The sequence below is a fragment of the Hypanus sabinus genome, chromosome 19 (assembly GCF_030144855.1).
Source record: "Hypanus sabinus isolate sHypSab1 chromosome 19, sHypSab1.hap1, whole genome shotgun sequence".
Classification (NCBI taxonomy): domain Eukaryota; kingdom Metazoa; phylum Chordata; class Chondrichthyes; order Myliobatiformes; family Dasyatidae; genus Hypanus; species Hypanus sabinus.
In genome coordinates this window covers 55550941-55575928 of record NC_082724.1, presented here as the reverse complement: position 1 = coordinate 55575928, position 24988 = coordinate 55550941, and the positions used below count along the sequence as shown (strand labels likewise).

At 43.3% G+C, this 24988-nt stretch overlaps 1 protein-coding gene across 3 annotated transcripts in view; it reads right to left on the bottom strand.

Moving 5' to 3' along the window:
* dag1 (dystroglycan 1) overlaps window positions 1-24988 on the bottom strand; it is a 153489-nt gene that overhangs the window by 57592 nt on the left and 70909 nt on the right. For 2 of the 3 annotated variants that reach the window (XM_059944446.1, XM_059944443.1), the window contains exon 2: window positions 2548-2977. The exons of the other annotated variant lie outside the window; for it this stretch is intronic. In XM_059944446.1, coding sequence (XP_059800429.1) covers window positions 2548-2805 — 258 coding nt within the window. In that variant the 5' untranslated portion in view covers window positions 2806-2977. The remainder of the gene's footprint in view (window positions 1-2547; window positions 2978-24988) is intronic. 3 annotated transcript variants of the gene reach the window in all.

Genomic DNA, 24988 nt, shown 5'->3' with positions numbered 1-24988 from the left:
GCAATCTCAAATTTAGCATGCCAGCAGCTGTGATTCATTTGGAATTTGAGACTATTTGGTATGTCACCAAAGACTCTTGTAAATTTATACTACGTTGAGCATTCTGAGTGGTTGTATCACTATCTGATATGGAGGCTGCAAGAAGTTGCAGAGGGCTGTAGAGTTAGCCAGCTCCATCACAGGCACAGTGGGAAAGGGGCTTGTTGTGTTTGCTGAACATTGTGGGCATGCTATGTTGGCACCAGGTGTGGAGACAATTGCGGGCTTCCCCCAGCACAGCCTTAGGCTGTGTTGGTTGTTAACACAAACAATGCTTTTCACTACGTTTTGATGTGCATGTGATAAATGAATCTGAATCCTCCTCACTAGAAGACATCTTTAGAAGGCAGTGCCTCAAGAAGTCAGCATCCATTATTGAAGAACATCCTAATCCAGGACATGTCCTCAGAGGGATCAAAGTGGAAAGAATGAACAATTTCAGGATCCTGGATGTCAACATCTGAGGATCTGTCCTGGGCCCAACATATTGATGCAGATAACAAAGACAGTAGCTATATTTCATTAGAAGTTTGAGGAGATTTGGTATGTCACCAAAGACGCTGGCAAATTTCTACAGATGTACCGTGGAGAGCATTCTAACTAGCTGCACCACCATCTGCTATGGGGAGGGATACTGCACAGGATTGAAAGAGGCGACAGAAAGTTGCAAACACAGTTCGCTCCATCATGGGCACTAGCCTCCTAGCATCCAGGACATCAGAGAGTGATGCCTCAAAAAGGGGGCACCCATTCCGGACTCCCAAACCACTTCTCTTCTTATTGCTACCATCAGGGAGGAGGTACAGGAACCTGAAGAGAAACACTCAACAATTCAAGAACAGCTTCTTCCCCTATGCCATCAGATTTCTGAATGGACAGTGAATCCATGAACACCACCTCACTTTTTGCACAACTCATTTAATTTAATACACATATATGCACACTTTCTGCAACTCATCTTATTATGTATTGCAGCTGTTTCACAACATGCACTGGTGACACTAAACTCAATTTGGCTTCTTGGTTTTGAATCTATACATAGATAGTAAGCACATATTTGATCTCAACCACTAGAGGGAGCACTCTTCCATTCGACCCTCAAAAACCACTACATTTGACCAAGAAAGCCTCACATTCATCTGAGCCGGCCCCTTTCTTTATAAGACAGTTTTACAACAGGTGTTGGGGAAGGCGAGAATGATTTAGGTAATGTTTAACAAATGCCAAATTAGCAAAGTGCACTTACAGGCACTGTGGCATCATAGTAGCATCACAATACAATTACACTCAGGGAGCTGAGGTTTTTAACTTTCTTCCCAAATGCGTGATTTTCCTTCAGGTGCTTTGGTTCCCTCCCACAGTCCAAAAATGTACCGGTTAGTAGGTTAATTGGTCTTTGTCAGTTGTACTGTGATTAGGTCAGTGTTAAGTGGGTATCAGGTGGTGCAGCTCAGTAGGCCAGAAGAACCTGTTCTGTGCAGTCTTTAAATAAATAAAATACATAAAACGGTACCAAGAAACTCAGTTTTCAAAAATCACACCCTTCCTTAGACCTACATCACCACTCCTTCAAAGTCACCAACACACAAGTTTGGCATTTCCTACAGAACAGCAGTGTGGGAGTACCTTCACACATTGACAGGTGGTTTAAGGCAGCTTGCGACTTGTTTTAAGGATTAAATGCAGACTTCACCAGCAGTGTCCTCATCTTTTATAAATTAAAGACAAGGTCGGTGATGCACACAGCTAATATACAGGACTATGAAGATGGACCACTGATTTCATGTGGTATATGGGCTGGTACACTTCTTGACATTAACACAAGGGAAAGCCAAAAAGAGTTAAGAATAAACCATTCATTGATAATAGGCAAGCATCTATACATTCCAGGCGTAGGCTCCCCTGGTATTATCAGCCACCTGTGAAATTGTTCTGATATGTAAAATAGAAAATTTATGAACAACATTACAGACAAATACTGCCGGTGTAGAAAATTAATTTGTCTTTCAGCCGGAGGACATTGCACAAAGCAGCCTGCAGGCTTTCAGATCCGACTGCTCAGAATGCAATCCAGATCTCAAGCCTGTGCAGATCACCTGGATCAACAAATGAATACTTGAATCATCAATTTGCAATGAAACCTCAAGATTTAAAGCAAAGCCTCAGTGTGTCTGGGAGGAGGATTACTTATTGCAGCATGTACCAAGATCAAACCGTAATGGCTCAACACAGATTTGGAGCCTGGCACCATTTATCACAGTACATGCATCAAACCCAGACTCCTAACCTGGCAAAGTGTGGGAATTGAATCAGAGTCTCTTTGCAGCCTGGACCAACAATAGTCCGTGCACGTACTGAATGAAGGTATAGCATTCTCACTATAGGAGAATGGCAAGAAAACTAAAAATAACTGCCTAATTCATTTTTGAAGATTGATATGCTTGCAATACCCAAGTATACAGATGCCCTGGTCATCACTTACAAATATATAGAATAGCAGACATTTACCTTCAATACTGCATGGGCAGGTAATGCATCAGTGGGGATTCTCATTGTAAAGGCCCGACTGATGTATGCAGAGCCGTCTGGGACACTGAAGGAGGCAGCAGGAGTGTCTTGACTTAATACAGAATGCATGGAGGCCTCGATCTGGCTGTCCAAGTCTCTGATGATCTGCAGTGGCTCATTTTGCCAGTGTGCCAGTGCCATAGTCTCTAGTAGCTCCAGAATCAACAGAGTCCTCCCCAGTCCATGCAGGAGAAACATTTCCAAAACCACAATTGCTAATCTTATTCTTAAAAAAATGTAGAAGCAGGGTTGATCACGTAGTAGGGAGAAAAATCAAACTCCACAACCACTGCAGTGATACTCCTTATTTTAAATTCATGCGGACCACAATCCTGTCACTTCTCCTGGGCGGCTGACATCTGATAATAACCTGCAAGAGAATACGTCCATTGTTAAATAAAATTTTTTTAACCTGGTGGTAGAATCAGAATAGAGCAGATTTCTTAAGATCACAGTCAAACAGTTCAAGGGTGACATCAAGAAATATTTGTACGAAGTACAGCAAATCCTGAATATTCTTGCTAAGATTAGACCGAAAGGTAGAACAGGACACTAAAACTTAACTTATTGAATGGATTTATTTAATCAACCATAAAGGATACAGAATTCAAGCAGATTGGCTTAAACCAGAGAGCAGTCACGATCCGATTGAATACTAGAAGTGGCCTGGAGGGAAGTGTCTTCTATTAGCCACCTATTCCTGCAGAATTCTATACTCAACAGAAAATGAATGAATCTCATTTCAAACACGGCTCCAAACACACTAAGAACAGTGAAATCCCCTCAACTTGCTTCCTGCAAAACATCCAAATTGGGATTGTGGCTACCAAATACCATTTTGTGAAAGACTAACCCACCACTCCAAGAATACTGACTGGTTGCATCATGTCTAGTGCAATTTGAATGCACAGTAACACTAAAAGCTGCAGGGTGTAGTGGACTCTGCCAAAACATAACAGGTACATCCCTCCCATCAACAGTACCCAAAGGTGGTACTGCCTCAAGAAGGCAGCAACATTTATCAAAAATCCACACCACCCTGGCCATGCCAGCTTTCAGCAACTACCATCATGCAGGAGGTACAAAGATTGAAGATTAGCTTTGTCACATGTACATACAAACAGTGAAATGCATCATTTCTTTAAATCAGCATGGACTGTTTTGGGCAGCCCAGCTAGTGTCACCACACTTCTGGCAACACCATAGCATGCCCACAACTTATTAACCCCAACATATGCATCTTTAGAATGTGGGAGAAAACCAGAGCACCCAGAGGAAGCCTATGCAATCATGGGAAGAAAGTACAAGCTCCTTACAGACAGCAGCGGGGAGCGAACCCCAAACTTACAGCTGGTGTTGCCCTAACTACCAAGTTAAACCTGAAGGCCTGAAGTCCCACACCACAAGTTTCAAGAACAGTTTCAACTGCTTGGCTCTTGGACCAACTGGTAAAACTATATTCACTACAAAAAAGATCTAGTGCTTACCCGGTGTATATAACAGAAAAAAAACTTCCAGCCAGGTACAGGTATCGATTTTAACCAACATTTTGACAAACTGTCATCTTCATCAGTGATGATGCCTGGGCACATCCAGTCTGTTGGTATTTATACCATCCACCCCCTTGAGACCTTCATCTTTATTAAAATTGTTTTTCTCTAGTTTTATTTCAATGGCTTCCTTCACCAGGCAGTCCCAAAAGCCATCAGTGCGGCACAGCAGTTTTATGCTGAAGTCAATCCTACGGCTACTGTAAATGCAATGTTCTGCTACTGCCGATTTCTCCAGGTAACCCAAAACAGATACACCACCTGTGCTCCTTGGTGCCGTTTACTACCATGCATCCTGTCTGGCATTTGGGTGATCCAGAGAAACTTGGCACTACAATGGACTTTTGTTTATTGGCTTTGTAAGAATTGTGCAACTATAAGTCACTTAAGTTATATGGGAAAATTTTTCATGTGAAAATCCTCTTTGTAATGTGAAAATAAGTTACTAACATAGGTCTTTTGTAAAAGAGAAGTGGCGTAAAGCGAACATTCGTAAAGCAGGGGACACCTGTAAGGTACAAGTGACAAACTACCCGAGTAGTTTTACTTTAATTGAGTAACAAATTACGTATTTAAATGAAATACAGAACAGATTAGAGCACTAGCAATACTACAACACTATAAAACTATTAGTTTATTAGTTATTGAAGGAATTCATTCAGTGCACACTGATTGACTAAATTAACATAATCAGTGCAACAACACACACACACACACACAAGATGCTGATGGAACACAGCAGGCCAGGAAGCATCTATAGGGAGAAGCGCTGTCGACGTTTCCGGCCGAGACGTCGACAGTAAAGCTTTACTCCAGAAGGGTAGCATTGATCTGTTGGCAAGGACCCAGCAGCAGTGCTAGAGCCTGTGATTTATAGTTTGCAGACCGAATGCGTGATCCTGCTCTTTGCTGTCTCTGAGAAGATTCCAGGAAGCAGTGAGTGCGAATCTTGAGGTGAAGAATCTACAAAGCTGATGTTAGACTCCATCTCGCCAATTAATGCTTCCATTGACGAGTGAATGTGGAGATTGAGCGCTGATGGGATCGCTCTGCTGCCAGAGGAGGAGCCCGTGTGGCCTTTTGATGTGCCCAGAGGGTAGGGCCTCTGAATTCGAGTAGTGTCTCTCTTTTTATTACTTTATCGAAGTTCTGCATTTATCAATTTCGACTATGGACCTTTTCAGTATTATGGTTCATGTATTGTGTTTTCCTATTGCTTTTTTTTAATGCTTTTTACTTGCCAAATTTACAATTACCTTATTTTCAAGTGAATCTTTGTGTTTTTCTTCTGCTTCTCACATTTCCCCAACAGGAAATTTTCTATCAAGGTTCCATTTTCTGTCTCAATTACTGAAATCCCAGATTCTACAGAACTGATCAGTACCCCAGCCTGAGTCCCAACTGTACTGTTTTTGATGTAAATAATTCTTTAAAACACTTACCTTTGCAGCCATGTTAACTCATTGCTGTGCAAGGTCCAGAAAGCTCGCAATGTGTCAGGTTTAAAAATGAAAAGGTTTTGATGCTCATTAAAGAGAAAAAAACATGATTTACTAAAAAGTCATTTCTACTATGTCCAGAGACCAATCCTGCCCTACATCAGATTAGATGTGAGGTGACTGCATAGGATGCTTTTAACACACAAAATTCTGGAGGAACTCAGCAGGCCAGACAGCATTTATTGGAGGGGGGGGGGGGGGGAAGAGAAAGAGTACAGTGGACGTTTCAGGCCAAGACATCCTGATGAATGGTCTTTTCCAGAGATGATGCCTGGCCTGAGTTCCTCTAGCAAAAAGTATTTTGCATCTTACTTGGATCTCCAGCATCTGCAGATTTTCTCTTGTTTGCCATAGGATGTTTACAATTTACAATTTCTTAGTAAAGATTTCAACTACACAAACAGCTATCAAAACAGGTGCTAAGTGAACTGTGAACACCAGGGTAACCAGACCACTTGGCCTATCGTTTGCAGATTCCTTTAACGCTGGCTGCCTCCTCATCACATACTGACCCAGCAACAGTCTAATAAATGGATTGCCAAATTAGTCAACAATTCCTTTATTATTGTGCCATGTGGTGTTCAGAAAGGCTTAATCTCTCAGTATGACTAGTCTGGGTTCCTAATTTAAATAAATTCCAAAGTAATAACTACATACTCTCATGAGCCAATTGGATAAAGGCAAGGTTGCTATTTGTAAGCCCAGTTTGCTTGGCAGTTACAACTTGAGTTTAGCTGCAATATCTTAGCTAGCCTATCAAGTTTTACCTGTATTAAATCCTATAGGATACTGCACTGTTCTATACCCCCAGGGGTCATTTTTTCTGTGGACTGTTACTTTAAAACACTGGGAGAATGAGACTGACTTTTGGACACTGTTTGAGCTGCTCCAGAGAGAGAGGTGGAGTTATTTGATGGACAATCGATGTTATGGTTTCTCTGCAGCTTGTTTTGAATATACAAGGTCACAGACACACACAGTTATAGTCAAGATGGATTTGGTCAACAGAAGACACCAGTGAGTCGGTGGCTGGTTTAAACTTTTAGTAGCCCAAAGGGGCGAGTTGAGATCGATCCAGAGTATTGATAAATGACTCTCACAAGTGCTGCAACTCGAAGAAGTTTGCAGAGAGGAGAGGAGAGGAAGGTTTGAAACAGAAGAAACCTAGTGACAATGAGATCACTGCTTGGACTCTCTCTCCAAGTAGCCTGTGAGGGCAAGTTTGTTTCCATTTGAATACGAAAGTGTGATCGTCACAGAGTTAATCCACAGGAGTGGGTTCTGTGATGAGGGGAAAACCTTTGAATACCACGTGTGTGTTCACCCTTTGTCTGGGTGTGGTAGGTCACTGAAAAAAGGCAGCCCTGTGGCAAATCACTGTTGGAGTTATTTAGTATGTTGTGGAACTGGATAAGTGGCTATCACCTTGTGTGTTTTGAGTAACTGTGTGGAATCTACTGGTGTGTCGACCCTTGCCTGGGTAGTATTTCCCTTGAAGATGGTTCCCTTTGGTGATAATGTTTCTACTGTTGGTGATAATCTATACATGCATTCTGTTTGAGTATCCTGTGGCCACCACTTTGAGATGTCCCATAGCTGAATTCGGGTGTGGTACCACTTGTGTTGAAAGGAAATTCGTTGAAGATCACTGTCGGTGATACTTCATGTATGGAGTGGAACAACTTCGGAGATAAAACCTACTGCTATTGTTATTTTGTATTGCTGTTGTGGAATCTGTGGAATATCGACGTAATTGCCTTCTCACAACATTCGCCTTTGGATTACAAACATCTCACCTGTGCATTTCCACTGAACTTTTCTTCCATACCGTTGTAAGACTGTATCACTTACCACCTAAGCTTGAATAAGTTTGGGAACTATATTTACCCCTATATATGCATAACGCCGTTAACTCTTGATTTACCTGGTTTAAGTTACAATATTATGTAGTTAAAATAGTGTTTTGTTAACAGCAAAACCAGACTCCTAGTGTGTTCTATTGCGGCTGATACCTTTACAGGGTTGTGTGTACGTGACAGCACCTCTAGCAATCAGTATCTTCGAGCACTTCCAGTTACAATCTATACTATGCACTCAGTGGCTGCTTATTAGGTGCAGCAGTGGAACTCTGAAGTCTTCTGCTGCTGTAGCCCAACAACTTCCAAGTTTGATGTATCATGCATTCGGAGATGCTCTTCTGCACACCGTTCGACTGTCACCTTCACCCAGTCTGGCTATTTTCTTCTGACCTCTAACACAGTATTTTCACCCACAAAACTACCACTCCCTGGGTGTTTGTTTTTCCATACCATTCTTTGTAAACTCTACAGATTTGTGTTAAAATCTCAGTAGATCAGTAGTTTCTGAGATATTCAAACCATCCTGCCTGGCACCAATCATTTCACAATCAAAATCACTTAGATCACATTTCTTCCCCATTCTGATGCTTGGTCTGTACAACTGAACCTTTTGACCATATCTGCATGCTTTCATGCATTGAGTTGCTGTCTCATGATTGGCTGATTCGATATTTGCATTGTTCAAAGTAAATTTATCATCAAAATACATAGGTCACCATACACAACCATGAGATTTGTTTTCTTGTGGGCATACTCAGCAAATCCAAGAACCATAATAGAATCAAAGAAGGACCACGCCTAACATGCAAAAGACAACAAACTGCAAATACAAAACAAATGAATAAATAGCCACAGAGAACATGAGATCCAGAGTCTTTGAAAGTGAATCTGTAGATTGTGCAAATAATTCAGTGATAGGGTACGTGAAGTTGCCCCACTGGTTAAGAACTACAAAGTTAAGAACTGTACTTCATAAACTGGCCTCCATGTCCATATGAGGACAAGTAACAAACATTTGACTTGCCAATAATATCCAAGACATTAAACAGCAAGATTAAATTTATGGGGAAAATGAACACTCTGCATCGGACTGTTGATTCTTTGTTTCTTCATCTGAGAATTCCAAGTGGAATAACAGCTTTCATTTGGTAAAAGGTTTTTGTTATATACAGTGTACAAAGGAAAAGTGTTCTATTTCTAAGCTGTTTTGACATTCCCAGAAGTCAGCACATATTCTCATTTCCAAAACTTTCTCACTTTGCCATTATTTGATCTAGACAACAAACCAATGAGTAAACTCACTGGCTCAAGTCAGTCGTGACTCAACTAGACCAGCAAGTACAATACACACAGAGTTTGTCAGCGGCCCAATGTTTCGTTGTGACAGTTTTCCTTTTGGTTAGTAGGCAAATCAATTTTTGAACATAAGAGATTCATTCTAAAGGAACAAATAATGCTGGAGGAACTCAGCAGGTCAGGTAAGATCTGTGGAGAGAAATGAATAATTGACATTTCAGGCCAAGACCCTTCATCAGGACTCAATATTTTGTTTTCGTGGGAATTTTTTTGGTGGGATTGAAATTCCAATTAACTACTCTTTTTAAAAAAAATACATGGCCAAATGTCAGTGTGAATGGGATATACACCCACATGACATCAATCTAATTCAGCTCCAAAGCTTGATGGATATTCTAAAGGCTTCTGAAAAATGAAATCAAATGAAGATATTGATGCACCATCAGGCCTCAGCTTATCTTTAAAACCACGAAAGACCAACTTCAGGGAGGAACATAGCTACTGTTCTAAAGCAACTATAACATAGTAACATAAAGGGGCTGGAGGAGCTCAGTAGGTCAGACAGCCTCTATGAAGGGAAATGGTCAGTCAACATTTTAGACCCTTCATTTCAACTGGAAAAAGAGGGGAGGGTTTATAGCCAGTATAAAAAGGTAGAGGAAAGAGGTGGAGCAAGTGCTGGCAGGTGAAAAGGTGGATCCAGATGAGAGGGCTGATAATGAGGGGAAGGGGCGAGAATGATGGAGATATGATGAAAATATCTTCACCAGCATCTTATACTAGCTTTCGCTTTCTTTCCAGTCCAGATGAAAGGTCTTGAACCAAAATGCTGACTGTCCATTTCCCTCCATAGATGTTGCCTGACCTGAGTTTCTCCAGCACCTAGTTACTCTAGGTTTCCAGTCCTTTCAGCATCTGTCTCCAGTAACAAGTTGTGTTAAGAAGTGCCTTGCTATAATAAAAAGGCCCACAATATCAAACAAAAATATGAACTCCTATTTGCAGTCAGAACCACAAAAGCAGCCAAAGTGCACTTATTCATTACTTCAATACAGCAATTTAGTGGAAGAATTTCTGCTCTTTCCCAGCACATGGAACTGTATTGCACTGAACTATAGTAGACAGCAGTCTTCATCATAGACAATCCCTCTGAATGAAGGATGGTTTGCATTGGTTCTGGCTTTGAGATTCTGAAGTGGCTAAAGAGAACAATGTCAGATTTGCAAAGAGTGAGAGGAGGTACTGTTATGGGCAATTTGGAAAATGGTCTTCTTTCACAGGGTGTGTGTGCACCTGATACACAGATTTGAAGTTCTCTATACCATTCTGAGTGTTCCTTCTCCACTTTGAGCAATGACAGGTGAGAAATCCCCAGTTTTGTGGAAATAACACATTCTATCCAGGAAACTGAGCACATTTTTGAATCAGTACTGGCTTTTACATGCTTCAAATCCATGTATCAGGTGCACACACACCCTGTGAAAGAAAACCATTTTTCAAATTGCCCATAACAGTACCTCCTCCCACTCTTTGCAAATCTGACATTGTTCTCTTTAGCCACTTCAGAATCACAAAGCCATTGTACGTTATGGTTTTGAAGCACATTTGACAAATAAAGCTAATGTCTTTTCTAATAAGGAGGCTGGTAAATCTGCCATTGATCTCACTCAACAATGACTATGGAAGAAACCAGTTACAATTTGGGAGGGATAACTTTGGGAGTGTTCACCTCCCTTTCTCAGGTCTCTAAGCCCAACTGAAACAGATCAATATTACTTTGGCTGAGCGCTGCAAACTAGCACTTCAACTCCTCAATGTTACATACCATGAGGGACATTGTCGTATTAATCAAGCCAAGAGGAAAAGCCCCAGAATAATTCTTTGGCATTAGTCCTAGTGCTTTTGGCAAGTTTAAACAGCAGAATAAATCACATTACACCTTGAACTGGAAACCTTCACTCGACTTGGCATCAAACAGGCATTTGATTCAAGATCCTCCCAGGAGACTTGGAATTGTGCATCTAAACACATTCCCATAGTTTAAAGTTAACTATGTTTGATAATAGATGCATAGAATCCCATAACAATACCTAGACTGACCTAGTTAAGTATACAAACATCTGATGTCACAGGAATTGACACAAAGGGAAAAAAATCCTGTGATTAAAATTTTCCAAGAATTAAATCAAAACAAACAAAAAACACTGCTTAAACATAGCTTGAGGGAAATAGACTTCTGTTCTACCTCCCTCTGGAACTATAGATGAGTTACATGTCAGTGTGGGGAATCAGCTGTTTCCACACATCCCTAAGCAGTTTTGTTAAATGATGTGGATATTAGGCACTTAAACTTGAGTAACGATACAGCTGAGCCATTCCTCTAATTGATTGGAAGAATCATGAATCATACACAACAGAAGACCATTCATGCTTGTGCTGACTTTCAAAGAACATCCATTTGGTACTTTCATCCTTCAATCCTGAAACAGTTTCCTTTTCAAGTATTATTCAATTCCCCTTTGGAGTTGTTATGGGATCTGCCTCCACCAACCTTTCAGGCAGTGCATTCCAGGTCTGAAGTGCTTTAAACAGGATTCTCATTTACCACAGAGTCTTTTACCAATTTTCTTAAAATTGTTCCCACTGGTCCTTGACAAGAATCCTAAAAAGCTTTTGTTTGTATTGAATTCCATTTGTTGGCATGTAGTTTTTTTATTTAATTAAAAAGCCTGTTCCCAGGACAGAAAGTGCACTTCAACACGTACTCTTTCATTTTAAGCACAAATTAACAGGAAGGTTCTGAGCCTGCAATTTCCAAAGACAGGAGGCTTTGAAAGGGTTATTTGAGGGAAAGAAAAATAATTGATTTTCAAAACTGAGCTGTAAATTCTTCATAACCTTTAGTTGACCTTTCAGTTCAAGTGTATTACACAGTTTTATCTGCAAAATACATTTTAAATGGATATGAACAGTTTTATTCAACAATACTATTTCCATCATCCACCATGGATTTAATGTCCCAGGAGCTTCAAAGTGCACTCACTCTTCCAATATTCACATTTCTTCAGGTTGCAGTGAAACACATTTGAGAGTGCAAAAGCATAATCATTCAATTCCCATTTGCAGGACACAAAGTAAAAATACTACATCCCAATCTCACCCTGCACTGCAATTTATTCAGTGACTGATGGGCTGACCTTTCCCACACTCTGTAAGGTTGAGAACAAATCAGTACTCCTGCTGGATCCAAATCAAAACCATCAGCACAGAAATATTTTTAGCAACCCATCATTTAGACAGTAAACACTGAAGTATTATTCTCAACCATGGTCCATGCAGGAGAGCTTGTCATGGTATTATCATTATTTAACTGACAAAGACAAAATTGGTTCACTCGGGAATCAGCGTGGTCCTCTGCATGGAACCAAGAGATGAGGGAAATCTTAAATGGATTTTTTTTTGTGTTCGTGTTTACTCAGGAGATGAAGTCTTTAGAATGGAGGTAAAACAGTAGTGAGGTCATGTACCATGTATGGATAGTTGTCTCGAGATAATTTAGGGTAGACATGTCCCCAAGAGCTGACAAGATTTTCCCTCAGACATTGTGGGTGGCTATGGTAAAAATTGCAGAGGCCCTGGTAGAGATATTTAAAATGTCCTTACTCATGGGTGAGGGGCCAGAGGACTGAAGGATAGCTAATTTTGTTCCGTTGCTCAAAAAAGCTCCAAGAATAAACCAGCAAATTATAGCCCAGTGAGCCTGATTGTCAGTCATGGGTAAATTAGCAGAAATATTCCAAGGATAAACAAATATTTGGATAGAATGGGGCTGAGGAGAGATAGTCAATATGGCTTTGTCCATGTAGGTCATATCAAACTAATCTCTTCTAGTTTCTCAGGAAGTTACCAGGAAAGTTGAAGGAAAGGCAGTAGGTATCCACACAGACTTCAACAAGGCCTTGATGAAGTCCTGATGGAAGGCCAGGAGGCTGATCAACAAGGTTCAGTCACTTGGCTTTCAGGATGAGGTGGTAAACTAGATTACACATTGGCTTTGCAGGAGAAGCAAGAGAGTGGTTAAGTAGAGATGGCCACTTCTGACTGGAGGCCTATGGCCAAGGGTGTACCACAGGGATTGATGCTGTGTCTGTTCTTTCTCACCTATATTAATGATTTGGATGATAATGTGGTAAACTAAATCTGCAAATTTGTGGATGACACCAAGATTGCAGGCATAGTAGACAGTGAAGAAGGTTATTAAAGTTTGCAGAGGGATCTGGAGTAGTGAGAAAAACCGGCTGGAGAAAAAAAATAGCAGATGGAATATAATGCAGACAGGTAGGCAGTTTTGTACTTTGGGACAACAAATCAGGGTAGGACTTACACTATGAATGGTAGGGCACTGAACAGTGAGGTAGTATAAAAGGATCTGGGACTACATATCCATAATTCCCTGAAAATGGTATGACTGGTAGATAGGGTTTGTAAAGAGCTTTTGGCACTTGGTTCATAAACCAGAGTATGAAATACAGAACTGGGATGTTATATTCAAGTTGTACAAGGCATTGGTGAGACAAAATTTGGAGTACCACATACAGTTCTGGTCACCTACTTGCAAGAAAGGTGTAAATAAAATTGAAAGATAACGGAAAATTTACAAGGATATTGCCAAGACTTGAGGATCTGAGTTATCGGAAAGGTTGAAGCAGCTAGGACTTTATTCCCTGGAGCATAGGAGAAAGAAGATAGATTTGATAAAGGTATACAAAATTATGAGGGCAAATGCAAGCAATATTTCTCCACTGAGGTTGGGCAAGACTAGAACTAGAGGTCACAGAATAGAAGTAAAATATTAAGGGGAACTCCTTCCAGGGATTGTGGGGGGCAGCTGGTTATTGGGTAGGGTGCCTCAAAGTACTGGTGAGAAACCATCAGAATCTCTGCCAAAACCTTCAAGTCACTGGGAAATACAAATAGTAATATGCCAAGAGCAATTTAACTCTATTGGACTGAGTTACTAGTTTGCATCACCTTGGATCTACATAAAACATCAAATCACTTCAAATAAAAATAAACCCAAGTCAACAGTACTTCAGTTTACTTAAGCAAAAGTCTGCGTAAAGCCACTTGTGGTTCCTAAACATCACATTCTAGATGTTTGGAATTTCCACCATCAAGGTGGCCTCAGTAAGTGCACACTTTGTATTTCCCACATTCTCTGGGCAGTGAGAGATGGTAGAGTAGGAATGGGAGAAGACAAGTGTTTGTTCAATTTGAGACAAACATGTCTCATTGGTAGTGTAAAATCCACAGAGTGCTGTCACTTCAGTTCAACATTACAATGAAGAAAGGAGGCAATAGATAGTTACTTAGCTATGAAATAAATCACTCACTCATGCAACAAAAGGAAGTCTTATACACCCTGAAGGTTGGGCTCATTTGACCATTGGAAATCAGAGGACAACTACACAAACAAAATGTAAATTTCAATCAACTTGGGAGGTGCAGCTTTGATAAACCTGGAATCCTACTGAGCAACAAAAGCAGGGCCTAAGTGACGATGGGCACTTGGGTTAATATTTTACTACTGAATAACTACTTGTATTCAATGTTTCTTGACAGGCTAGTCTGAGGATCAAAATCTTCCAGGTGACATGCCTGAATGCAAGGCGAGTCTCTGCAGTTATTATCTATTAGCATGGATACTGTGGAGAGATTCTTCTAAATTCATCTCGTAACCAAAAATTAGTTACACATTTTATGATGCTTTGAGTGAAGTAAAGCAATCAAAGCTGCTTTAAAGAACTGATGACAACAAACTTTGACATGAGGGCATAGAAGCTGATTTTGGATGTGATGATCAGAAACTCCGAACCTATAAAGGAATGGTTATATTTCATAATGGATGGTTTAGGGAGGATATTTCAGAGGCAAGGACCCATTAACTAATGATATAGCTGCCAATAGTGAACCAGCAATATTAGGGAAAAGACGACCACACAGGAGTAGAGGATGTTGGAGGCTCTTCTTGAGCAATACCAAATTCACCTTTTAACATGCAGCAATGATAGGCTGCTACAGCAACTCTAGTCATTCCGTCTAATCTAGTCATACATGCTGTCATTTATGTACTTATTCACATTTTATTTCATATCTATATTTTAACTTCTACTTTATATATAATACTTTATAATTGTTGAATATCGTTTTTTGTTGCTGTGACCAATACACCACAGCAGATTCCTAATACATACAAATGTACAGAATGAATCAAAGATTAATTTCATGTGAAATGTCCTTAGGTACGGTCTAAGGCTGGCAAAAAAATTTGTAGTTATACTGCTAGGCACGTATCAAAAAATGAACACCATTATGACTCCTTCAAAGGACATTACAATAATAGCTTAATCATCTTCCACTAAGAAAGGGTAGCATGCACCTTACAGTTGTGCCACTACTTCAGGAATCCTGGCAACTTTAGTTAAAAGGTAATTGCATTTTCTGCATACAAGCTCCAAATTGTACAAATTACACTCAGACTCTGCTTAACACTGAGGATGCATTCCTTGAAGGTGGAGTGCTATGCAAATCCGTGCTATGCAGGGTAAATGAACAAGTGTGCCTGATTTTATAAAATGAAACCAGAGATACATGATGCATTTTATGTATGCACAGTAATTCATGGAGTAACAAATATGCAAATAGGCCTGACCTGTACATTGGTGGGGCAGCAACAGATCACAGCAGCAGTGGGAAGTGGGTGGTGGTTATATCTTGGAGGGGCCAGGCTGTGGATCCTTTGGCTTCGTGACTTGACCGCCTTTTCTTAAATTTCCCCCATGAAGCAGCTCTCGGTGGCAGGAAATCATGTCGAGAACACCTGTCTTTGCCTAATTGCTTCACTGCCAGTCAGGGTCATTATCGATGAACTGGTCCAAGACTTGTGTGATTGTGATGATTATAGTGCTGAGCACATTTTGTGGTGAGGTTTCTTGCTGGTGTTTCTTCTTCTCCACCGGTGTCCTCAGATTCACCCAGGATGTGTTGATCTGCCAATTCTCAAAGCTCTCACCATGAGAATGCAGTAACTTTCCAACGTCACCATCATTAACACCCTCTAATCCTGCTTCATTGGCCAGTTCAACGACGTTTCGGATGACTGGTTCTACCTGAAATCCAAGGAATTTTACGTCTATGCTTTTCCTAGATATCTTAGATGTACTGAGCTTACTGGAAGTTGCAGGCCGTTTTCCAAGCATTATGGGTGAAACCAATGGAATAAATTGGTGAGGGAGCAAGAACGTTTACACACGTGGAGAGGCACTGCATGAAGTAATATATGATTGGCTGTGAATGGCTCAGAGCATATGCAAAGTGCTCTCATTGGCTGACTGAATGCTTATTGTAATAGCAGATGCTCCCCAGAAGTTTTAAATTTATCGTCTAGAATTAATTTTTTTGAAGTTTCAATAAAGAATTGAATAACCACGTAATAACATATCAGTGCTACACTGTGTCTGAGTGCCTTGTAGGGTGTCCATTAGTTCTAGGACATTCAAATATTTGCCTGCCTAGGAGGTGAAAAATAGATTCTTGTCAAATATAACTTTGCCAAAACAGAACTCAGTTCTGGATTAAAACTGGGAAAACTACTGACTTCAGCAAATTGTGTATGATACATCTATATCATATATCTAGAGTGCCTAAGCTTCTGCACAGTATTGTAATAATTTTATGTATTACACTATACTGCTGCTGCAGCAAAAGAAAGCAGCAAATTTCATGACGTATGTGAGTGATGATAAACCTGATTCTGATATGGGTCTCTAATGTGGACCTCGAGTGGGAAGGGGGCAGGGAGAGGGGAAGCAATGGTTGGAAAAAAGAGAAGGGAGAGGGCAGGGAGCAGGAAGCAACAGACAGACATTGTGATTATCAATAAACCAATTGTTTGGAATAAAATGACCTTGTCTGGTATCTTAGGGCTGAGTGTGCCTGCACCTCCACCTCCTGCTGCCCTGGCACACCTTGAGCACATTGTCTCATTTTTACTGTGTACTATACCAGCAGTTATGGTCAAAATGACAATAAAAGTGACTTGACCTTTTCTGCCAACTGCCCCACACCCCTCCGCCCTCGCCATTACCAACATCCTTTGCTCCTGCCAGATTTACAAACTTGCTCTCTGCTCCACATTGACAAATACTGTGCAAACATCATGAGCACCCTTAGCTATCAGTATCGGCCCAAGACTTTTGCACAGTACTTACTATACATCCACTTTCAATCATTGTCTTGTATCTTACACTGGTCTCCTTTCCTTAAAATCCACATAGAAAACCCAGAGACACCCTCACTAAAAATCTACTTTAATCTCTCATTAATCTCTCAAATGGCCATAAACCGACTGGAACTGTTTTTGCTGTTACTCATTCAGAAACTGTGGTTATTACTTAACCTAGGAGTATAACCCCAGTGATCTCAATATACAAGTTATTTAAGTGGCGATTTACACACCCAATTTGGCACGCCAACAATATGACCTTCAACAGGAGTAGCATCTAAAAAATGCTCAACAATTCTCACTCCTTGCATGCATGAGAAAAAGTGTCCCTTCATTAAACCTCCAGATATGAAAGAAAACAAATGGGTGTTTGGCTCCTTCCATCATTAAACAGACATGATATCTCAATCCTTGAAGGCCTCCCACCCAAAAGCATCACATTCAGGATTTTAAAATTCCAAACATTGTTGAGTGGGCCCCACAATTAGTTTTTGAAGCAATATTTTGCTTTTTCACCTACAAATCATTCGTCTTCTTTTTCCCTCCCTACAATGTAGGCACTTATCTGCATTATAGTTGACAAAATCTGCCAGAAGTCCCAAGGGAAAATAGTCAGTCTAGGCTTCTAAATGCTAATTCTGAACTAATCAGTCTGCTTGCTTTTCAGATCAGAATCTGGTTATCATCACTGACATGCCCTGCAATTTATTGTTTTGCAGCAGCTATAAAAAAACTACAAACCTTTGACTCTTTCACATGACAGGGAGAATACTGGCATCACAGCCAAGGCTCAGAGGAGGATTAGTTGATTTAAAGAACCCTCAGTTTCTAGTGCAGGTGAATCTGGGGGGCTTAGCATTCACAAAGTACTGTGGCGACCCACTTTCTGCGCAGGTGAACCGGCTCACAAATAGCCAGCGCACGGGGAGAGACTTTGGTAATGCACCTCTGACGTCATTTTCGCCCGGAGAAGACGGGCACTAGGGATTAAATGCCAGCGCCGCGGTTTGAATAAACTAGTCTCCAAACGACTTACTGTGTGTCGTTAGTTCAGCGCTGTGTGTAGCACATTGCTACATTGGTGACCCCGACAGTCGAAACGGGATTTGGACCAAAGATGACCAACTCTTCATCTGTTCACGCAGTTTCACTGAAACTGCCGACTTTCTGGACACTGCGACCACGCGTGTGGTTTAGCCAAGCAGAATCCCAGTTCCAGATTCGGCAAATCTCTTCTGATTCCACGCGTTACTACCATGTGGTAAGCGCCCTTGACCAGGAGACGGCCGCCCAGGTTACGGATTTCATAAAGTCACCCCCGGAAGAAGGCAAATATGAAGCATTCAAGGCGCTGCTCATTGAGACCTTTAGCCTCTCACGGCGTGAGCAGGGTGCCCGCCTGCTTCACCTGGACGGTTTGAAAAACAGGCTGCCGTCAGCATTAATGAACGAGATGCTGGCCCTGGCCGACGGACATAAGCCCTGTCTCATGTTCGAGACAGCGTTCCTAGAGCAACTGCCCGAGGACATACATCTGCTGCTGGCCAACGCAGACGTGCTGTGGAAAGCCAAGAGGGAGAGCATGGCCCCCATTGGTCAGATTACCAGGCCACGTGCCCAACAGCAGCCCAGACCAGGCCCGGCAGGGGGGCACACACAACACAGGCAGGAATGAGGAGGACAGTGAACAGTGGTGTTTCTACCACCAGCGGTGGGGCACAAAAGCCCGCCGTTGTCACCCGCCCTGCAAGGGCCAGGGCCAGCTACCGCTAATGATTATGGCGGCTGGCCACCAGGACAGCCTCTTGTACATCTGGGACAAACAGTCCGGACGCCACTTCTTGGTCGACACCGGAGCGGAAATCAGCATCTTGCCCCCGATGGGGTACGGCACCTGCAACAGGAAGCCAGGACTCATCCTGAGGGCCGCAAATGGCTGCACGATATGGACCTACGGCACCTGCATAGTGCAGCTGCAATTCGGCGCCAGCCGGTTCACGTGGAACTTCACACTGGTCGCCGTGGCCCAACCACTCCTGGGGGCGGACTTCTTGCGAGCTCAAAGCGTGCTGGTCGACTTGCAAGGGAAAAGACTGGTATATGCCAAAACTTTCCCGACGTTCTCCCTGGGTGAAGCCAAGTTGCCGGCCCCACACCTGGACGCCATCACGCTGTTGGACAACGAATTCACCAGAATCCTGGCGGATTTTCCATCGATTCTGGCACCACAGTTCATGGCAGCCAGGCCCAGACACAGGGTACAGCACCACATCCCGACCCAGGAACCACTCCTCCACACCCGCACATGAAGGCTCCCCCTCCGGAAAAGCTCCACCTGGCAAAAGGGGAGTTCAAGAGGATGAAGGAACTGGGGATCGTACGGATGTCCGACAGCCAATGGTGCCCAAAGCAGCCGGGGATTGGAGACCAAGCGGCGACTACCGCAGACTGAACGAGGCTACAACTCCAGACTGCTACCCCGTGCCGCACATACAGGACTTTGCAGCAAACCTACACGGGGTAAGGATCTTTTCTAAAGTAGACCTCGTCCGGGGATACCATCAAATCCAGGTGCGCCCTGAAGACATCCCCAAAACAGCACTCATCACCCCATTCGGCCTGTTTGAGTTCCTCCGAATGCCGTTCAGCCTGAAGAATGCCACACAGACGTTCCAGCGGCTAATGGATGCGGTGGGACGCGACCTAGACTTTGCATTCATCTATTTGGACAACATCCTAATAGCCAGCAATAGTCGTCAGGAGCATCTGTCCCACCTCCGCCAGCTCTACTCCTGCCTGAGTGATTTCGGCCTCACAATCAACCCGGCCAAATGTCAGTTCGGTCTCGATACCATCGACTTCCTGGGCCACAGGATTACCAAAGACGGGGCAACACCTCTGCCCGCCAAGGTAGACGCGATCCGCCACTTTGCCCGGCCCAACACGGTCAAAGGCCTGCAGGAGTTTGTTGGTATGGTGAACTTCTACCACCGTTTCCTCCCCTCAGCAGCCCGTATCATGCGACATACCTTGATGTCGGGTAAAGGCAAGGATGTTACTTGGGACGAGGAGGCCGCAGCCGCTTTTGTTAAAGCCAAGGAAGCCTTGGCAGATGCCACGATGCTGGTGCACCCCAGAATGGACGTTCCGACCGCACTCACGATGGACGCATCCGACACAGCAGTCAGTGGGGTGCTGCAGCAGCTCATCGAGGGGCGCTGGCAACCCTTGGCATTCTTCAGCAAGCACCTACGGCCACCCAAACTCAAGTACAGTACTTTCAACTGGGAGCTGTCGGCACTGTATCCAGCAATCTGGCATTTCAGGTACTTCTTAGAAGGTAGGCCGTTCGCCGTGTTCACCGACCACAAACTGTTGACCTTCGCATTCATGAAGGTGTCTGAGCCCTGGTCGGCTCACCAGCAGCGACATCTGTCCTACATCTCCGAGTACACGACGGACATCCAGCATGTCTCGGGAAAGGACAACGTTGTGGCAGACACACTCTCCAGACCAGCTGTCAAAGGCCCTGTCCCTAGAGGTGGACTATGCAGCACTGGCGGAAGCGCAGCAGGCAGACGACAAGATGCCCAGCTACAGGACCACAGTCTCAGGTTTGCAGATGCAAGACTTTCTCGTAGGCCCAGGTGAGAAGACACTCTTGTGCAACGTGGCTACCAGCCAACCTCGCCCCATCGTCCCGGCAGCCTGGAGGCAGCCAGTTTTCGACTCCATACACGGTTTGGCGCACCCATCTATCAGGACAACCGTCCGGCTGGTCTCCAGCAAGTTCGCATGGCACGGACTTCGCAAGCAGGTCAGTGAATGGACTAGAACATGCGCGCATGCCAAACAGCCAAGGTGCAGCGGCACACTAAAGCCCCGCCGCAGCAGTTCGAACCCACCCACCGGAGATTCGACCACATTCATGTGGATATCGTGGGTCCCCTACCAGTGTCCTGAGGAGCGCGGTACCTCCTAACTATGGTAGACCAGTTCACGAGGTGGCCAGAGGCGGTCCCGCTCACCGACACATCTGCCGATTCCTGTTCCCAAGTGCTGATTGCAACCTGGTAGCACACTTCGGGGTACCCGCCCACATTACTTCCGAAAGAGGCGCCCAGTTCACCTCCAGCCTGTGGTCGGCTGTGGCCAGCCTATTGGGAACGCAGCTACACCACACAACTGCCTACCACCCACAGTCGAACAGACTAGTGGAACGCTTCCACCATCACTTGAAGTCAGCTCTCATGGTCCGCCTGAGAGGACCTAACTGGGTGGATGAGCTTCCCTGGGTTCTGCTTGGAATTTGCACAGCGCCCAAAAGAGGATCTGCACGCCTCATTGGCAGAGTTGGCATACGGCACACCCCTGGCTGTCCCAGGAGAGTTCATACCAGCCCCAAGGGGGCAAGAGGAAGAACCCGCAGCTGTCCCGGACAGGCTACGCGAAAGGCTCGGCAACCTGGCACCCGTACCGACTTTACAGCATGGACGGACCCCGACCCATGCACCCAAAGACCTGCAGGACTGTAAGTTTGTGTTTGTACGAAGGGGCGGACACCGGGCACCGCTACAGCTGCCGTATGAGGGGCCGTTCAAGGTCCACGTACTTTCTGGACATTGGGGGGAAAGAGGAGGTTTTCACGGTGGACCGACTCAAACCAGCCCATGTGGACTTGGCGCAGCCAGTCGACGTTCAGGCACCGCGGCGCAGAGGCAGACCTCCCAAACAGAGGCTGATCCAGACTGTGGACATTTGGGGGGGGGTTATGTGGCAACCCAGTTTCTGCGCAGGCAAACCGGCTCACAAATAGCCAGCACGCGGGGAGAGACTTTGGTAATGCATCTCTGACGTAATTTCCACCCGGAGAGGGCGGGCGCTAGGGATTAAATGCCAGCGCTGCAAAGTTTGAATAAACTAGTGTACAATGTCCTGTGTATGTTACTCACAATGGGTTTTTTGGTTTGTTAAGAGTAGGAATGCTTCTTTGTCTGATAGGTGTTTCTCTCGCAGTTGTTTTGCTTTATACTTGTTGATATGGTAATTGTATTCATTTGTTAACCAATGGGGAATGTTATTTTGTCTTGTGAGGCTGGGAACTTGGGGGAGGGGTTTTTCGCGGGCTTTTGGTAGAGAGCCAAGAGGAAGACGGTGAGGAAGGTGGACGTGCACTGCACTGCTTGGAAGACCCCCCCCCCCCCCCCCGGGCGTGGTCCTAGGTGCGAAGACGTGGAGGTCGAAGGCAAGCGACGAGGGGTCGAATGGTTCGATGTCCAAGCTCCAACGATGTGCACTAAACTGACTGAACTTCGATAAGTTGGGGCCTTTTTGTTTTTTTCCCTTGCATATATATTGTATTGCCTAATACTCTTAATTTTAGTAAACTCTTTAAGGTGTATTTCATAACAGTATTTGTTGTGGGTTTGATATTGTGGGCGGGCGCGAGGCATAAACTCGATTCTCACAGCACCTGTGTGTACGGGAGGTGGGATTGGTGTGTGGCTGGATCTCCTTTTCCCCTAGACATATACCAGCCTGTTGGGTAAGTGTTACACTAGTCTCGAAACGACATACCAACTGCGTGTCGTTATTTCTGCGCTGTGTGTAGCACATTGCTACAGTACAAACATTAAGATGTGACAGAGCTTCAAAATAACAATCTGGTTTCAGCTATAGGTGAGGAAGTTCCAACAATAACAAGTGAGGAAATATATTTAGGTTAGGCATTAAGAATTACTCCTTGACACTGACACAAGAGTAGAAGCAGACTAATTGGCCTCTTGAACTATGCCATCATTTCAGCAAAATTGTGAATGATTCACCTTGGCCTAAGTATCGAGACAAGAGATGGTAGACGCTGAATCTGGAAGGACACATGGACTGCTGAAGTTCAGCAGTTCAGGGCAGCATCTGTGGAGGGAAATGATTAGTTGACATTTCAGGTTGAAACCCTCTTGTTGACCAAAATCTTGTTTGTCACTTTTCCCTTACGTACACATCCACTTTGAATACACGCAAGTAATCTGCCTTCTCTGCCCTCTGTGGCACAGAACTCCAGTCACATCATGTACTTCATGGCAAAAGCTCAGAATGCAGAGTTACCAATAAAAAGCATACAGAGGGCCATTGGGGTATTGTATTACAATTACTTTGATGTCGTAGCTAACTTTGGGCATTAGATATCAATATCTCCCCTAAATAGCCTTTACCCGAGGATTACAGACTCAAATTACATGCATAGGCTTGGTTGCATGGTATAGCATAAAGTAGATACAAATAGCTGAGTAAGATATTGTAACAGACTCAATAGAAAAGCTAGTGTTTGATGTCCTTTTCTCCTCCTCATTGGTAGTTCTTACATACAACTGGATTTTTATTTTAGAAATGGTAGAGCGAGAGGGATTAAAAGGGGACGAGTAGCATTACTAGTCGGGGAATTATCATGGCAGTGCTCAGAGAGGACAGGCTGGAGATCTCGTCAACTGAGACTATGTGGATGGAACTAAGGAATAAGAGGAAAAATATCAATAAGATTGAAAGAGTACAGAAAAATTTACAAGGATGTTGCCTGAACTTGAGGAACTTAGTTGAGGACTTGAGCTATAGGAAAAGGTTGAATAGTTAGGACTCCACTCCTTGCAGCATAGGAGAATGAAAGGAGATTTTCTGTGTAAAAATCACGAGTTAAGTGGTTTTAGGGTAACTGTAAGCAGACTACTTCCACTGGGGTTGGGCAAGACTAGTTAGTGGTCATGGGTCAAGCACAAAAGCTGAAATGCTGAGGGGAACACAAGGGGGAATATGTCTTCACTCAGAGGGTAATGGGCATGTGCAATGAGCTGCCACCGCAAGTGGTGGATGTGGGTTCAATTTCAATGTTTATCAGCAGTTTGGATAAATACAAGGATGAGGGATAAGGAGGGCTAATATCCAGGTATAGATTGATGGAACTAGGCAGAATAATAGTTTAGTATAAACCAGGTGGGCCAAAGGACTTGTTTCTATGCTGTAGGGCTCTATATTCACTTCCCGAAAGGTTTATATGCTCAAACCTCCTAGATCGGAAGAATTCACAAACCTTTGAAAGGGTGCTACCCACTGACAGCTAGCTGCCAGTGCAATATAAAGAGATTCCTCAATAAATCCATTAAACACGGATAGTAAAAGCAACAAATACAAATATCACTTCTTTTGGATTAGAACAAGGAGCATATTAAAAAAACAGTTCTACAATTCAGTTTAAGATATGTAATGAACCAATATTCATGATTATACAAGCATGCTCTTTATAAAGACCATTTCTGAAATCAACTTTAATCTGAAGCTAAGATTACGTGTCACTAACTCTTAAATACATCAACTTAATTTGCCAGAAAGTAAGGGCTAAACTGAATAGTAAAGACTAAAATCCTGAACTTTCCCAAGGATGCATCACACAAATGCATATGGGAGGTGGGGTGTGGAGGATTAGCCCAGACAAAATGGGCCTTTCCGACAGCTGCTGGGAACAGGCCAAGAGAGTACAGACCCCATCACAGAGACGGAAGTACTCCAGCGCACATCTTAAGAGCACATGTTGACACAATGCTGACTTCCCAGGCCCTTCCCGTTACTCAAAATATATAGTATTAAAAACATCAAATTAAACAAAGTTAACCCAACAGGATGGGCAATGATTCCCATGACCCAAATTATTTATCTGCTTGCTTCCACTGGGGAAAAACAAAGCAGCTTACCATAATTCCCAAGCATCAGATGACAAAGCCAGAAACCCCTCTCAGTCAATTCCATCTTTTTTCTACAGGATATTCACTTAAAGGACTGCACAATATAAATACAGACTTGAAATACTAAGCACCCAAGAGATTCTGTAGATACTGGAAATACAGA